We start from the raw sequence: 19117 nt of genomic DNA on the forward strand, positions 1-19117 counted from the left end.
TTGACAAATCTTACCTACATTGCCTTCTATATTTTGGTGACCGTGCTAATACTCGGAATTGTACAAAAAAATGTTCAGAATACTTATTCCGTAAATATTCAGAATAATCAAGGAAGAGGTAAATGGTGTTAAAAGACATATTTTTTAATCTATAATTCTTCATTTGGAAATCGCATTTTCGTTGCTAAATGTGAAGATTGAAGGAATGCATTTCAAGATTTTTTTGTTCATACATAAACTTCTTACGTACAATAAACTGAATTTTGATTTATAGTTTGTATTTTGTTTTATGTGCATTTTAATTGTGTCGTATTCTCCAGCCTTGAAGTCCATACTTCATACAATTCTTCAGGGCAGTGGTAGAGTCTGTCCTTGTTTACGGTGCTACAGCCTGGACACTCACCAAAAGATTGGAAAGAAAACTAGACGGCACATACATCAGTATGCTACGAACAGTATTAAATATATCTTGGCAGAATCATCCCACAAAGCGCAACTTTATGGCAACCTACCTAATACCATCAAAAAGAGACGCCTACGATTTGCTGGTCACTGTCTGAGGAGCAAGCATGGATTAGTTAGTGATGTATTGTTATGGACTCCACAACATGAATGTGCAAGCAAAGGACGGCCTAGATCCACGTACATCCAGCAAATAGCACACGACGCCACTGTGAACCTGAAGATCTGAGGCAGTGCTGGAAGACGGGAAACTCTGGAGAGAATTGGTCCAGGCAAGGAGCCCGTCGTGATGATGATGAGTATCCTTCAAATTTGAAGTGTTTCTTTTTTGTTGTCGTTTTTTTTTTTAAGGTAAATTGCTCTAGACAAGGCATAAAACCACTTGGTGTAAGGAGCTAACAAAAACAAAACAGTCAGCAGGAATAGAGTTCCACAAGCCTGCAGTTATGGGAAAGAAATTACTGAAATAGGAAGCTGTATTACAACGAGTTATCAAATCAGTGATTTGATGAAGACCACTAGACCAACAAGTCAAACGAGCTGTAACAAAAGAAGCAGGGTATAAATCTATCCTTGTTTATACACATGCAAATACCTTTGTGTTTAGTTTTTATTTGATGAACTTACATGAGATCTTTCTCCAGATCTTTTTCACGTACAGATGTTTCCGTCTTAAAATTCATATGCAGGGATTCTTCTGTCGGTTTTCTCAGGCAGTTGTGTCTACAATGGGGGTAAGATGTGAAAAGAAAAAAAAAAGAGATGTATATGAATTATATTTCGGATTTTTTTTAGATGAGGATAGATTATTTGTATTATTTGGAATATTCTAGTTTCATTTTGGCTACAATTTTTACAACGTTTCGACCGATGTAATCTCCGACCTTTTTCATGTGCATCATTTCAAACTTTGAAATCTTTATGTCGAACTCAGGGAACCTACATGGAACTTCAAAATGAACCCTTTATTTGATCCTTAGGGATAGATTGCTCTTGTCCCATCAGCCATAATTGAGTAGTAGCAGCGTTAACTATTATATTAGAAGGGGCGTTTCAAAAGTAATGCCTTCTATTTTTTTTATTCTATTCGAACAAATCAAAGGGGGTTGCAAATTGCGTTGTTATGATGATTGAACTTATACATTCGTGACCTGAAAGTTTCTTCTCTCTGTTGCAGATATTGACGGTGTGAGACTGTAAGAAATCAACCCCTGTGATGGACGTGTATCAGAAGCAGAGATGCATCATTGAATTCCTAGAAAAAGTGCATTGAAAATGGTGGTGACTATGTAGAAAATAAATTTTGAAGCACAAACGCTCGTTTTTATAGCTTTTCAACTTTTTTGAGTTAAAAAAAAATAGGAGGTTTTACCTTTGGAACGACCCTCGTTCATCGCTGATAAAAATGTATTAAGAATGGTGGTAACTATGTAGAAAAATAATAAATACATTATACATATATATATATATATATATATATATATATATATATATATATATATATATATATATATATATACACTTATTAATAATCAAATAAACATTTTACATGGTCACTACACAGACACGACAATGTTTCAGTCAGTCAATTCTGAATAACTAATCTTAAATTAAGTTAGTTATTCATAACTGACTGACCGAAACACTGTCATGTCTGTGTAGTGACACTGCAAAATGTTTATTTGGTTATAAATAAAAGTATACCTTGTTCTGTTTTTCTTTCTTTGGTAAAGTTTGTGACTCATGTTAAAACTGATTTTTGGTCAATATCTTCTTGCTGTTTACGGTAAACAGCCTGAAAATGCTGACTGAAAATGACCCAGTGTCAAAATCAAAACGAGGCAACACTACCAAACAAGAAAATATAAAGCAACATTTAAAACAAGAGGGGGGGGGGAGTCACTGTGTGTAAAATTTTATGAAAAATATTTAATGAAACAATCGTTATAAATTTTTTTACAGGTTTTTTTTTTTTTACAAGAAAGTTAAGGTTTGCTTCATTTTTACTTGTTTTCTGTTTTGATAAATTAAACCAACCAGGTTGGGGTTAGGCTAGATTAAGGTGAAAGAAAAAAAAAAGGGGGGGGGGAACACCTCTGCATTGTAATGCCTTCTATAAATTACCTTTATATAAAAAAAGGCACTGGATCTTTTTCTTTCTTTCTTACCTTGAAGGATTTATCGATGTTGTGATAATTCGGATCGATTCTCCCGTCACTGAATTACGTTTTCCGGTCCTTCCTCGGCTTACGACAAGGGACATTTCATCCCCAGCATCTGACAATGTGTCGTCTTCATCCTTGTCTAGAGAGCTGCTTCGCAGTTTCTCGCCAGAAGTCTTAACAGGTACAAGTGCCATTTTGGAATTGGTCGCAAAAGAATCAGGATGATTGGCATTGGACTTCATCACGAGAGAAGGCGCTTCAACATCACCTAGTTATAAAAATGAAATTCACAAATAAAAAGTTGTTTCTTTTTTAATTTTTTTTTTTTTAATTTTATATCATCCAAACTTATCTTCGTTTTATTTAATTTCAAACGAGAATGTCAATTAAATTGTCACACATACACGGCCATACATATAAAATGTTCTTTCAATAATTTTCCTTGTAAATTATTTTAATTTTTTTTTAAATAATTTAACAGCAATTTGTTATCGTCTTTTTCACTTTGCATCTGGTACTTGAAATATAAACAGCCTATAAAATTATTGTAAACCTTTGTTTAAATAATATACAGTAGAACACCGAGATACGGCATTAAAATATTAGTAATAAAATACAGTACAGTATATAATACACATGTACATAATCAAACAACATTATAAATAACACCGTAAGTCGGGGCAAATACCAGGGACCGGAAAAAAAACATCGTATTCCACATCATAACCTGAAAAAAAAAACATATCCTAGGACCACCGTATCCCGGGGTTCTACCGTATCTACTTGCCTGATATATCACTTAAGAGCACTTCTCTAAGTTGATTATTTGAAGGCTATAATCTTGAGCGACCTTTTCTGCTCTCAAATTTATTTTTCTACAAAATCACAATGCACCAAAAAATGGAAAAACCATTAATGAACAATGGCTGTGCATGGGAGTCCGGAGTGTGCTTTCTCATTCGAGGATCATTCCAAAAGTAAAGCCTCCTATTCTTTTAACTCAAAAGTTAAAGAGTTACAAAAGTGGGAGCGGTATCATTAAAACAAGCGACCTTTTGTGATCCAGAATTTTATTTTCTACATAGTCACCGCCATTCTCAATGTACTTTTACCAGGAATTCAATGATGCATCGCTGACTTTTGATGCAAGTCCATGAGAGATGTTGCTTTCTTAGACTCAATATCTGCAACAGAGATATGAAACTTCCAGGTGATTAATGCATAAGTTCAGTCATCATAAACAAACCAAGGATGGAGTACTATTGCCACATCTGGGCAGGAGTTGCTAGAAAGACCTTATCCTGCCTTGATAGGGTTCAAAATAGACTTCGTAGCCTCATAGAGGATGCCTTTTTCTCTTCCCTGCAACCTTTTTCTCACAGAAGAGACGTTGCGAGCCTGTTTCTGCTTTATCATTATTTTCATGGCAAGTGCTTGTCTGAAGTCTAATGTATGGTCCCCTCTCACCAAACTTTCATGAGAAACACTCGTCTAGCTGAAAACACTATCAATAATTTCCCCTACTGTGTCTAAACCTAAACGTAGATTCCATGAGCAAAGCTTTTTTCTCAGAACTCCACACCTGTGGAACTGTCTTCAGTTTGCCTGCTTTCCAGCTGACTACAATATGGTCGTCTTCAAGTCCAACGTAAACAAGTTCTTGATGAGTCATCGCTTAAGTAATCCAATTTACCAAATTTACACTTCTAGCGATTACTGTGATATTATCCCATTGACTTCTGTACACTCATTAACGCATATCCCCGTGACTCCTATGTAAAAAAAAATTTAAAAAGTCAAAGGTTAGATCAGCTGAAACATTATAAAAATAGCATCCAAGATGAGAACCGTAATTTGAATAATCCAAATAATCTTCTATATAATAAAATGATTTCGCTTTTCCTCCTCCTACAGTTTCAATAGGAAAACAACTAAACACTTCCTAAATAAATTTTCCACACACACCACTTAACGTCTTCCTAAAGCATGTTTCGCAAAAGTATACATATATCTCATCCCCGTTTAAAACATTAGTGCATTAATTTCAATCAAATTTCTTCTCTAAAAAAAACAACGTAGCCCCACACAGTTGGTCAGTTGCTAGCAAACACTTTTCTCTCTCTATTTACAAGGTCCTCCCAATTATGGACTTTCATGGAATCTCTTCAAGTAATCTCCTTTCCCGGGCAATGCCAAGACACGGGCAGATAGCACAAAATATTTTTCGTTTATCTCTTTTATGATGAGTTCGCAGTTAAAAAAAAATATTGTGCCACTAAAAAGATTTGTAATTATATGCGATCAAGTTTGTACATTAAACAGTTGGTTTCCTTGCATGATTTTTGGATGACATTTTGTTTCCTGAAATTTTTTTTTTTTTTTGCTTTTTTTTTTTTTGTCAGTATCAAAAAGAATTTGAACATAACAAACAGAAGAAAAAACAGAATGAAGAAGAGGAAGAAGAAGAAGAAGATCCAAAATCGCTGAAAATAAACCCAAACATTTTATAGATAATCTTTTTTAAGGTAATAATAGCCGTGAGAATGTTAGTTTAAAAAGAAATTATATTTTGCATCATTTACATGTTTTCAAACAGTTATCCCTATCTTTGTTGTCATCATATTGATACAATTTTGGTCACTGAACTCTTTTTTTTATTGGTCACTAATCGTTCTAGGAATTTCAAACGCACTTTAACTAATGTGAGATATCTAAAAGACCTAGAATACAGAGTAATTTACTTAAATGAAGAATATAGTTTAAAATTCTAGGCAGATTACTAAAAAAAAAAACGCAAGAAAGTGCAACGATCAGTTATTTAATCCATTTCTGGTGATCACCCTGATTCTGAATTCCGATGCAGTTAGGGATTTTTATACTCAGACCCCAAAATCAACAGAGATTAGACCATTCCTGTGTTGATAGTGTCCGTGCTGATTTTGTGGTGGGTGTAAAAGTTCTGTGCAATTCTAGGCGGTCCACTCTCCCAGGCTTTGACTTCTCTGTTTGAGAAGGGGTTAGTTTATTTCTAATGGCCTAAGGCACTCTCACCGGGGAATGCCGACGGGGCTGTACAGACACTTTGTGCAGGTCAGAGTGCCTCTTCTCTGGGGCGCTGACTTCTCAACCCCACTTTCCGACCCTGGTGTTCTTGCGGTGGGAGAGAACTAAATACCTCCCACCCTTATTCTGAATTCAATGCTTTTTAAATACAATTTACCCCCCCCCCAATTGCCACACATAATATTGTTAATAAAATTCAACAATCCTTTCTACAATCCAACCATATTTGATACATATGTTACGTTCTCGTTACTCAAAATGTCTTTATATGAAGCTATTCTTTGATCAGTGTACAGAAAAGGAGACTAAGACGTTAGTAGGGAGTTTTAGTTGAAGTTTATTCTAGACAGAAATATCTTACACATGAGAGAGAGAGAGACTAGTATTCTCCTAACTAATTAATTAACTATCTTATTAAAGATAAATAAGTGGACATGGCGAGCAGAGATCTTAGGGAGAGGGGGGGCGAAGTTCACTCTTAGAGATAATCAAAGTTTTCCTTTCAGTCAGTATTATTGGCAATGTGTCCAACGCAAATCCTATAGACAAACTGATTGAAACAGTTTCTTTGTCAACCTCAATATTCATGACGTCATGTCGTTGATGTCTCTTTGTTTTTCATTTTACTTTTTACCTATTTGACCTTTCTAACGTTACACGACACCGCTTCCTATTCATCTTCCACAGTAACTTGTTTATTTCTCAAACTTTGTGCCACTTCTATTTGCACTTACTTTGACTCTTGTCAAGATTGAAGCTATAGCCATCCATTAAGTAACACGTAAATAAACCAGTTTGTGTCTGACTTGGCCACTAAATTTCAGTCATGAATGTCCCAGCAGTCTTTGTTTTATCACCGTTCAATGATATGTGGGCCACTTTGGTGATCGTCTCATTAGTAGAAGGTGTGATCCTGAGTAGACTTTTTACCCACCAGACTTTACCCTCACTTTAGACGTTTATCCTTTTGTTTTAAAATCATTGTAAATAAATTTCACAGTCCTTTCTGCAATCCAATCATATTTAGTATGAATAAATTTCAGTCTATGCCTATTCACATGTCCATTGTTCATAGTGGTTTACATGTTTGGTAATGGTCCGAGAGACCAAGGTTCCATCCTTGGTCGAGTCATACCAAAGATTCAAAGCTTGTACATGATGCCTTCTTGATAAACACTTAGCATTATGAAGAGATATCATGTAACATAGGAAAGGTCAATTAAAAGGAAGCCTTTGGGTTGTCATCAACTATGGTCAACCACTACTTTTTTTTTCTATAAATGATTTCTCCACCCAATTTCATCCAACTATCAATAACTCTGGTATATTCCTTTTTGGCACTGCCTTGATTTGGGCTGTGATGTCCTCTTCGGTTCATAAATAGTTTGGTCATTGTTTCAAGAGACATTATCTTTGCGATAGTTGCACTGATACACATCTGAGGTAGGGGTTAAGATCTGGTGATGGTGAAGATCATTAAGGATCACACCTTGTACTGATGAAACGATCATCAAAGTGTGCCCACATATTATTGAACCATGATAAAACAAAGACTGCTGGATATACGACTATCTTCTTCCCATGTTTTCCTTGATCTTCCCCTGTAAACTGAACCTGCGACCTCAACTGTTCTGTAGCTACCAACCCAAAAACTTTCATTCATTCTTTCAATGTGACCATACCAGCGAATTCTCCTGTTCTGCATACATGTTTCTATAATATCCAGATTTAATTTTCCTCTGAGGTCATTAAGATTTACATTTCACATCCTTCGTATCATTCTTATCTTCCTCTGATGTTGTAAGTGCATGTACATAAATACAAATAAGAAAAAAAAATGGAGTCTTGAAGTGGTTCTCGAAAGTCAGAAGAATAACATTTGTTTGACGAAAATTTTGAAAGCAGTTCCAATCCAAATTGCCCACCGTCACGGTCATCATATTCGGTTTTACAAGTTTTGGGAAGTTTTTAGGTTGGTTGGTTGGTTGTTTTGTTTTACGGCATATCAACCCTTTTCAGGTTATTTAATGCCGAATCTGGTGATTTTGAAGAACGATTTTTTAATATAGTATATTTGTTTTTTAAGTCATATTCTATTTAATCCATAGTTGGAACCCTAACAGGTGCTTCTACTCCGAGTCAGAGTGGACTTGGGAGCAATGGCAATTAAAGGGTGGCTCCACACTCTCTAAGGCCTGCAAGCTGGGGCCTCACCATCGGATATAGTTTAAGGTCATATCCAGGACCGGGTGGCTTTTAGGAATTGACTTCCAAACGCACTTAACTCTGGTCATTTATCTTTCTTTCCCTCTAGTCTGTCACTTCAACCTATGTTGTCTTTGGCCAACTGACTATGTTATCTCAAATGTTCTACATCTGCTAACCCAGGAACTACGATAGTGGGTTCAATAAATGATCCAGTTTGAAATTCACAAAAGTTGAATCGCTCAAAAAAGGCCGAACAGTATAGCGGCCGATATTTTGTGAACATTACAACAACAAAAATGAAAACAACCTTCAAAACATGTAAATAATGTAAATAAAATAATATCATCAAAGGGATTATTCGAAGGATTATTCAAGGGATTATCCAAGGGAGATTAGAATTCACCAAAAAATGTATTATATTACTCCTTGTTAATATATATAACATTTTAGAATTTTTAAAACATAAAAATAATAAAAAAAATCAAATTAATTTGAAAGGGGTCATAAGCAAGGGAGGTAATTCAATGTTTGGGATTATATGTTTTAAAATATATTTTTTATCTAAGGAATTGTTCAAGAGAGATTAGCATTCATCAAAAAATGCATTCATATTAAACACATGTATTAATTCTCTCCTTATCTCCCCAAATATTAAATCAAAATTATCATATGTTCAGAATTTAAAAGAAAAAAAATTAATTAATTTTAAGGGTCATAAGCGAGGTAGGTCATTCAATATTAAGGATTTTATATATATATATATATATATATATATATATATATATATATATATATATATATATATATATATATATATTGTTTTTAAAATATAATTATCGACTGACATGAATTTCTCAATTATCCACTGTCTCTGATGAGTTGTAGACGACGAAACACGTGTCAGTGGATGATTATATTTTAAAAGCAATATGTATGCCGCTCCCTATGTGGGGGTACCAAGTTGGTTAAAGGGAAAATTATTCCCAACTCACATTTAGGTAAAAATGCACTTTTGTAAATATTTAAATTAATTCAAAACGTATCACAAAATCAAATAACATATATATATATATATATATATATATATATATATATATATATATATATATATATATATATACATATATATATATATACATATATATATATATATACATATATATATATATATATATATATATATATATATATATATAGAGAGAGAGAGAGAGAGAGAGAGAGAGAGAGAGAGAGAGAGATGAGAGAATAAAAGGATAAAGAGTAAAGTTATATAAGAACTTTAGCACATTATCGAGTCAATAAGGATTACGGAAAGGGGAATAGGGAAGAAACCTCTTTAGGCCATATCATTTCAAAGCTAAATGCTTCTTGTCAGAAGAACAGAAAAATACTGCATTAAACAAATATAAAGGTAAAAAGACAACACCGACTTTAAAAGCATTCAGATGAGAAATTGAAAAAAATTTGGGGGGAAGATAATATGATGGAGACCAAAGAGAGAAGAGCAAGAAAGAAACAATAAAAAAGATTTTTAAAAAATAAAAAAAATTAATTAATTAAAAAGATTTCTAAAAAAAATGATTTTTTAAAATAAAATTGAAAAGTTTAGAAAATCTTTTTAGATTTTAGAGAATTAAAAATAAATCTTTAGAAAATTTAAAACAATTTTTTTTTTTTTTTGCAAAAAAAAAAAAACTGGCAGTAAAATTAATATATTATAGAATATTAATAAAATAGGATGAATTAAGTAGGTGAAAAATAAGCTAAGAGTAAGAATAAGAATAAGAAAAGATAAAAATGTTAATGCATAAAAAAAACTCAAATTCTTGGAAGATAATCCAACGGGAAGTAGATGTACTCCAAAATAAAATAAAATGAAATGAAACGAAACTTAATATCCAGTAGAATGGCATGTAGAATAATCCAGATATATATATATATATATATATATATATATATATATATATATATATATATATATATATATATATATATATATATATATACGTAAATTGAATAAAATCACAACCTACATGAATAGAAATTCACTTATTTTGGCGTTAAGCTCTTACAGCTGTTTCGTGAAAGGATAACTTAAACCACGAAACAGCTGTAAGAGCTTAACGCCAAAATAGGTGAATTTCTATTCATGTAGGTTGTGATTTCATTCAATTTACGTATATATGCTCTGAAAACTCCTTTGAAAATTCATTGAGCTGAGATTATAATTGAGTTGGTATTATTGACAATTATATTCTAAACTTGCAACAGAAAGGAATTGTTGATAAAATAAAATAATATATATGTATATATATATATATATATATATATATATATATATATATATATATATATATATATATGAGATTTCTTGATATCCACGTCATGAATAAATACGCTTTGTTATTTTACAAACAAATACAATTTTCAGTATAGTTACTCCAATTACCTAGTAGAGTTTTAATAAGCGTTGTTTATACCAATCAAAGATAAGTCGCTGACAATCAATCTCACAGTGGCATTGCTACTGTTGGGCCGAGATGTTGTTCTGTTCAGTCTTAGAAGATCCATCCTCCCAGGTTTTACTTCCTCTCTATGAGAAGTTGGTTATTCTTCTGATAAGTAAGGGCAGAATAAATTTAAAAAATTTGACGTAATAAGTGCATGAATGCTTCTGCACAACAAAACAGGTGCTGTGAAGAACTTAACATCTTAATATGCTTAAAGAAATAAACGGTAAGATGGACAAAATCTTTAAATTTGGAATATAGGCCTTTTGTCATTTATTTGTATATTCTCTGTAGTAACATCGAGCTTCATAAATTAAACGATTCGTATAAATAAAAGGCGAAATATAATTGAATAAGCATATTTCCTCATAAACATAAATATATATATATATATATATATATATATATATATATATATATATATATATATATATATATATATATATATATATATATATATATATATATATTGTAACATTGTATATATATTGTGACATTGTATTATATTCTTTTCTTATTTGTGTCGGTGATAACAGTTCTGTATGATATAGTATTTCGGGAATATTTCTCTTATGCATACATGTGTTTGGTATGATATCGAGATTCTAAGAGTTTCTGGCGTTTGGAGTATCGATGACGAAATTTGTATTATTTGCAAAAAATAGTAAGATATTTAAATTTCATGGTGGTATAGTTTTAAAGAAAAACCAAGAAAGGTGATTGATTGCAGGAAGTTATTTCAAGATGAAAAAAAAAATGAAAAATCAACAGTAAATAAAGAATTCTGTCTGAAGAAATATTAAGATGAGAAAGAAATGGAATTCTTGGAAAGCTGCAAGAAAAGAGCTCAAAAATTTGGTTCCAGTTACCAAAAGTGAGAGAACAGAGCAGTGTTTCCCAAATCGTGGATTACAAGATGAAATTCTGTATCCTAAATTTCATCAAAAATCAAATTAGCATCCACTTATTCTCATGTTTTATGTCTTTTAGACAAATTTTAACGCATAACTTTGATAAGGTCATGTAGCTTACTTAAAGTATTTTATGTAATATATATATATATATATATATATATATATATATATATATATATATATATATATATATATATTAGTGATTGGAGGATTCCAATATTTTTCCCAATTCCGATACAATTACCGATTATGTATTAAATTCCCAATTCCAATACAATTATTGATTCTGATTCTTTATAAATCTCTAAATATTTAACGATAGAGTTATTTTTTCCTCGATCACCGTAAAAACACACGTTAAATGTGCAGAAATTTTCTCAAGCGTAAAAATACACTTGTGGGGAATGATGTATCGATTTTAGTTTTACTTATAGTTTAAAATCAATAAATATTGATTATTTTATTACTATTATTATTATTATTATTATTATTATTATCATTATTATTATTATTATTATTAGCAGTGGAAGAATTTGCTTTAAACAAAATCAAATAATAAAAACAATTACAAGAATATTTTTGGAATCGGAAAATCTGCGCAATTTTTTTCTGATTCCGATACCAATTCCGATACTTCAAAAAGTTCCGATTTTTTTCAAATCCCAATTCTGATTAATCGTCCCAACACTAGTATATATATATATATATATATATATATATATATATATATATATATATATATATGTATATGTATATGTGTGTGTGTGTGTGTGTGTGTGTGTGTGTGTGTGTGTGTGTGTGTGTGTGTGTGTGTGTGTGTAAAGATAATTTATAGAAGTCTATTAACAATGTCTTTCTGCAAGTTTTTATGGAGTCCCTTCAGCAGAAAAGTTGTCTCCCTTGAGTTGAGAATTCTTCCTGGAAGAAATGTGTTTGCAACGATACACGTCTTAAAGAGAGATGCAAGTGCTGAACGAAAGTTGTGACAGAACACAACATATTACAATCGGACTACTTCTTTGAAAATAAAACATAGTCCAACGTCGACAAATACTTGTCGAACCAGCTTCTTAAGTAATCAAATTTCGTCCACTCCATTCACCGTTCTCAATGATCTCACGGTATTGCCTATCAAGCAACGCACAATCTCATTAACTATTACCCTCGAGTACATTTTGGCCTTGATAAGTGGTGATGCATTAGTATAAAAAAGAAAATTACAAAGTGTAAAAAGTAGATCTTTGGTTTGTAACATAGCGTGGGCAATTTAATTCGGAAAGTGAGTGTTAATGAGTACTTGTTTAATGTTTTTTTTATTTCAATGAGTAGTGCCTTTTTTGTTGACGATATCAATTTAGCGCGATTTAATAAATTATTAATTAGGGTTGATTTGGATCTTTGTCGGCACTCACTCTTAAATTTCAGGAAGCTGGAATTTATGCTCATTGGTTTTTATATAAAGAGGTGTTGAAAGTATTATTGGACGTATCAATAAGGACGTCAAGAAATGAAATTTTATTATTATTATTATTATTATTATTATTATTATTATTATTATTATTATTATTATTATTATTATTATTCAAGTCTACTGTGATTGTGTCTACTGTGGATTGAGGTTTTTTGAAAAAGGTCCTGTAGTTGGTACATCTGTTCATAATTTTCAGCTAAAATAAGAATGCCGTCCACGTAGCTTACATATATGGGGGACTTTATGTAGTGTAGCGCGTAATGGACGGACTTTACCAATAGTGCCCACGAACTTGCTGCTTTTAATACTCTAATTTATAATCGACCAATATTTTAATCGACTTTTCATCGGCATTATACATTTTAACTTACCATCACCGAACGCGGTTTACTGTATATTTTACTTTTCATTTTTAGTTTTTATTTTCGTTCCTTCTGATGATTTGTGGACGAATCTAAAGTGCTCGTGACAGTAACAAATCTGGAACCTTCATTAATATTTTCGATTTTGATATAAACACAGATTATACGGAAATCGAAAAAGTAAAAAAAGAACCAGAAAGCAAAGTATCTTGGTTGCATTTAATAATGTTTGCTTGAATATATATATATATATATATATATATATATATATATATATATATATATATATATATATATATATATAAATATATATATATATATATTAAATATATATATTAAATATATATATATATATTATATTATATTAGATATATATATTATATATATATTATATATATAATATATTATATTAGATATATATATTATATATATATTATATATATATTATATATATAATATATATTATATATACATATATTATATATATTATATATATACATATATTTTATATATATTATATATATACATATATTTTATGTATATATATTATATATACATATATTATATATATTATATCATATATATATTATATATATTATATATTATATATATTATATATATATTATATATATATTATATATACATATTATATATATTATATATACTATATATATATTATATATGTTATATGTATATTATATATATATATATATTATATACTAGCAAAGATACCCGTGCTTCGCACAGAGCTTTGTTGCGCACTCGGGTACCAAAATCTGTGGGCACCTTTCCAGTAAGTTGATGTTGTAAGAGCAACGATTGCATAAGGTGATTAACATTTTAACTACCTCTTGTAGTGACTGAAATTCAATCAGGAACTTCACAAAACATTTTCATCAAAAAGGAAGGTTACTTGATGTTACATAGTAAATTTTTCATTGAAGTCATTTTCAACTCTTGCTTAAATTTTATCTTGCACATTCAATACTAAAAACTTACCACAATCAGATCATGTCAGTTTTTCCTCATATCCATTTCTCGAACTTTTCACTAAAGAGCCTCAGGGTAAACTACATTTCTGCTGCTTTGATTTGGAGCCAGAATGTAGAGTTTTTCTGAACTTCCTCTCCGGCTGATGGAGACGTAGAACATACCGTGACTGAAGCAGTCTGATGTCAAGTCTACGCCAATGGTGTTAAATGTCTGACCTTGACTTTTGTTTATGCTCATTGCAAAACACACCTTCACAGGAAATTGGAGTCTCCGGAATTTAAATGGAAGTACTGAGTCCGATGGAACTAAGGGGATCCTTGGCAGTAGAACGGTTTCGCCTTTGTAGGGACCACAGGAAATGGTGGCCTCAAGTACATTGGTATGCAATCTGGTGATAACACATCTGGTTCCGTTTGTTGTTTTTGGCGGTTCCAAGGATCGAAGAATCATGATTGGCGATCCAATTTTGAGATTTAAAATGTGTGGAGGCATTCCAGATATCTCCAAAGAGTTTAAAAACTCCACAAGGTAGTGAACAGCTTCATATTCATTAGTAGCCGAATCAACTGACTTGTATTGCTTTGTGTCTCCTGGAAATTCATCCATTATTGAATTGTTCAAATGATTCACATTGCTGTTTAATGGCGAAATAATAGCCCTCTCAGCAAGCCAATCCGGTGATTTTCCATTGTTTTGCAGGTCTGGGTACACTTTGTCTTTCAGTTGCTTCTGATTACCGACACATTTACCAAGCGCAGTTGGAATCTTAATTGTGTCAGGTGAAGAAGTGATAGGAAACTGACCATTACCGATTTGGAGAAGCAATTTTGAGAAGTCTGCTGCAGCTGTGTTATCAGAGATATAGGCTCTCATATTAGTAGTCAGTCTCTTCACTATAACGTGCCTCCAGAGATAGGATTGTTTCAAACTTGCATTGACAATGTTAGCCCTTGTGCCATTTTTAACCACTGGGAGGATTTGACGGAAATCACCGCAAAATAAGGTTGGAATGCCACCCATGGGATTCTTGTTTCCTGTGATGTCTTGCAGTGTTCGGTCAATTGCTTCATAAGCACTCTTGTGCGTCATTGGGGCTTCGTCTACAATGATTGCAGAGGTGTCTCTAATTACATTTGCCAAGGCTGAGTTACCAGTAATTTTGCAAACTGGCTGATCCATTCGATGAGTATCCAAGGGTACTTTAAAAGTGCTGTGAAGAGTGCGGCCACCTTGTAGTAGAGTAGCAGCAATGCCACTGAATGCTGTTGCAAGCACAATCTTTCTCATGGATCTAATCTTTGCAAGGATCAAATTGATTACAAAAGTCTTGCCCGTACCACCTGGAGCATCAAGAAACATCATGTTTTTGTTCATTTCACCTTGTGCTTCCAACATTGCCATGAATGAATTGTAAACTTCTCTTTGAGAATCGGTCAGTTTTTCTTGCATATTTTCTGCTTGTAGGGAAGTTCTTCAAGATTATAAGTAACTTCACGCTGATACTCTCTCGCGAGTCTTTCATCTCTCCCTTGCATTGGTGCAGGTAATCCATAGCTTGCCAATGGTTGACCGCACATAAGGAGAACTTTTTCTTCAATTAGACAAAGAGTTTTATTGTAGATGTCCTCATTAAAATCTGCTTCTGGATTGTTAACTTCTTGCCTGTATCTGTAAAGAATGTCTTCAGATATTACATCACGAAAAGCCATCCAGATCTCAAGAGGATTTCTTGGCTCACAGGCTGTTAAAATTATCACAAATAGGCTTCGCAAATTTGAAGGTGATTGAGTGGCACTTGCCTCTCCTACTGCTTGATGCAAGTGATGGTCATTTTCTAGAAGGCCTCGAGCAAGGCACACTGCTCTGTATGTTTCAAACACCTGACCATTGTATGCTCGCAAATTTTGAAATGAAGTTGGACCAGCAACCTCATTGAGCAACAGGCGTAAGAAATAACACTCCCCTGCTTTTGGACTAATCGTGTAGATTCTCCCAATGCATGGTGCCTTCCATACATCATCATTTTCAGTACCTTCAACTTGTACCCCACGCATTCTTCTCATCCATTTCTTTGTCGATTTGTTCCAAGTGTAAAACTCAGGGACTTCTACGTATTTGAGACCCCTTGCAAAGTCATCCTCATGGCAGAGTTGAAAAAATGCTGTCAAAGTTGTGGCAGGCGGTGGACCTTGGGCTCGTTCCAGAGCAGTATCAGCTGAGAAGATGACACGCTGCCCATTTTCAAGATGAACAGAAAGTTGTACAATTGGGGGGAAATGTTCATGGATGGGATGTTCCAATATCCTCCAGGCTGCCTCTGAACTGCCGACATACCTTGCATTCTGGAACTGCTGGATCTCATCCACAATGTGACTTTGTACTTGGCCTTGTTGGTTAGCTGCTCCATCAGTTCTTTGTAGTTCAAACACTGCTTGATCACATCCTTTATTCACGTATTTGAGGACATATTTGATGCTTTGGATCGAGCTGCAAATTTCTACGTTAATGTGAGCGTTGAACTGCTGAAGGAGGACCTTGTTGTACGGAACAATCCACTGGTTTGTTATTTCTTGATTAACATACCGACCATTTCTCTTCATCCTTATTGTACCAGTCTGGCCTCCATCTTCTGGTTTTCTTCGCCTGTACTTGGGGTAAGAGTCTTGGCCTTGCTTGGTACACTGAAGAAATTCTTTTGGGTATTTTTTGGAACATTTGTTGTCAATCATACATGGACAATTTGGATTAAATGGTCCACAAGGTCCATGCACCATATGTGCCATCACTTTAGCATGAAGATCAGAATCTTCCTCTTTGTCAGGGATCTCTGCAGATATGCAGAGATCCATTTTTTCTGGTAGAAGTTTGTCCTCTGGGGCCTGCCAGGTGAGGATGTGTGCATGCGGCAGTCCTCTTTTTTGATATTCAATACTGTACAGGAAAGCCCTCAACCTGCCAAATCCTCCCTTTTTAATAAATTCAAGTAACTTTTTTAGCTTCTGCCTGAAAACCCTGGCAACAATATCTGGACGATCCTGAGGGTCTTGCCCTTGAAGACAATTTTCTGTAATTTCTGTCCACTTTGGATTTGTTGTGAACGTGATGAAGAGGTCGGCTTGGCCCATTCGCCGAACATATGCCATGGCATCACTTTGACGCTCAAACATGTATCGAGGGCCTCCTGTATAAGTTGCCGGAAGTACAACTCGTTGACCAAACTGTTCTGGATTCCCATCCTCCCTAAGAATTGAATCTCTCAAGTTGCTATAATTGTCAGCTCTCAGGGTCTGTTGCTCACGCCTCAGGAACTGTAAACGTTCTGTTTCAATCTTGCAGTACACATCCACCAGCCATTGTTGAAATAGCCTTCGGTACCAGAGAAAATAGTTTCCAGGCCGAGTCATTAAATGGTACGAATAAAATTGCTGTTGGGTAACTTTTCGCCCATTGGATGCCTTCATGTAGATGTTGTAAGATGGAGAACCATAGGGGTACATTAACGGGTACATTAAAGTATCGTAGAGGGGATGTAGTTCGGAGATCCATTTTAATGTATCATTTCTAAAACGCAAGACAATATCCCGGTTAGCTGTTGGTTCATTCTCCATTAATATTCCAATCTCATACGTTGTTGTTGGAGCATTGAATTGCCGTGGATGCTCTTCTTGCGGCCTTCGGTCTTCCCTTATGACAACTTTATGTTCTACCAAGTGTTCTTCTTCAATCCTCTCCTTTGTTGTTTTCAGCTGACAAATAAAGCTGTTGTTCTCATGTAAAAATTCAGTCAGACTTTGGAGAATGTCTCTATTGAGTCTACTGTCACGTCCCCGATTATGTAGTTTCTCTTCCAGACTATCCAAGAAGTAGACTTGAATAAACTTTGCTGTTTCATCTTCAGGTGGTAAAAGACTCCCAATCTGGTGGCAAACCTGGCCTCGAATTCTAAAAGAAGGATTCCACCCATGTACTGCCGCAATTTTGTGACCAAATGATGTCATTGCAAAACAATTGTTATAACTGCGTAGATTTTGCAGAAAATCTTTAGAGATGGGACCATTGCCGGAGAGCAAATCTTGAAGCAACTGAGGCAGTGGTGGAAAGCTATCAAGCACTACTTTGCCAGAAGAACAACAACAACCAGGGGTTTCTCCTTTAAATTTTACAGCTGAGCAATGTTGACATACTTTGTCCATTTTTCCTATATCAGCTGTAGTGAGAGAGTCATTTTTGTTGTAGAGCAATCCTTTTCTATTGCAGTGTTCTATTTCATGGTGTCTCAAAGCAGTCATTCGTTGTCTAGCTGCCTCGTTTTCTGTCAATTGCTGGGGCAAAGTCATACTCTCTCTCCATGCAGCCTCTCGTTGTTGCCCTTGGTATAGGCGAAAGCTTCGTTGGGTTTCCGATTCATTCTGATGTCGTTGAGCCACTCTCAACTCACCTTGTGTACGTCTACTTACCTCATATAATTCATTCGATCGTAATATTGCTTCTCTTTCCAGTGCATATCTTTGCCTTTCTTGAATTTCATCTTGTGATGAATTTAACCGCCTTACAGCATGTCTAGTTCTGTCAGCTTCACGTTGGGTTTCTCTTTCCAAATCTGACAGTCTTGCTCTCCTTTCTCTTTGACGTATCCTGTTAAGTTCTAGACGTCTTTCTCTATCTGAATTGTTTTCATTGGAGCGAATTGCAGCAACTCTTAGTCTATTAGCTTCCAATCTTTCCATTCTTTCTTCCTCACTTTCGTTTCTACTTCGTTTGGGTGGCATAATTTCGGTTTTAAACGGAATTGTTTAACGATATTAATGATTGTAAATTAATTAAGCGTAAAGGAAATGTATACTAACTGAAATGGACGAACTATAAATAATATTTCTGAATAGTACAATTATAAACAATTATATTGTACCTATTTACTATGCCTCCCCACGGGACAGAGTTAGACACCAGGGTCGTTTTTTAACGTGGA

General features: G+C 33.8%; 1 protein-coding gene across 7 annotated transcripts in view; it reads right to left on the minus strand.

Moving 5' to 3' along the window:
* LOC145241414 (uncharacterized) overlaps positions 1-19117 on the minus strand; it is a 607975-nt gene that overhangs the window by 407016 nt on the left and 181842 nt on the right. For 5 of the 7 annotated variants that reach the window (XM_080104346.1, XM_080104342.1, XM_080104344.1 and 2 more), the window contains 2 exons: positions 2631-2895; positions 1090-1185 (listed from right to left, as the gene is read on the minus strand). In XM_080104346.1, the coding sequence (XP_079960472.1) occupies positions 1090-1185; positions 2631-2895 (361 nt within the window). The remainder of the gene's footprint in view (positions 1-1089; positions 1186-2630; positions 2896-19117) is intronic. The other 2 variants (XM_080104349.1, XM_080104348.1) reach the window with 1 other exon arrangement.

This window comes from Euprymna scolopes, chromosome 20 (assembly GCF_053919585.1).
Source record: "Euprymna scolopes isolate OS-2025 chromosome 20, ASM5391958v1, whole genome shotgun sequence".
NCBI lineage: Eukaryota > Metazoa > Mollusca > Cephalopoda > Sepiida > Sepiolidae > Euprymna > Euprymna scolopes.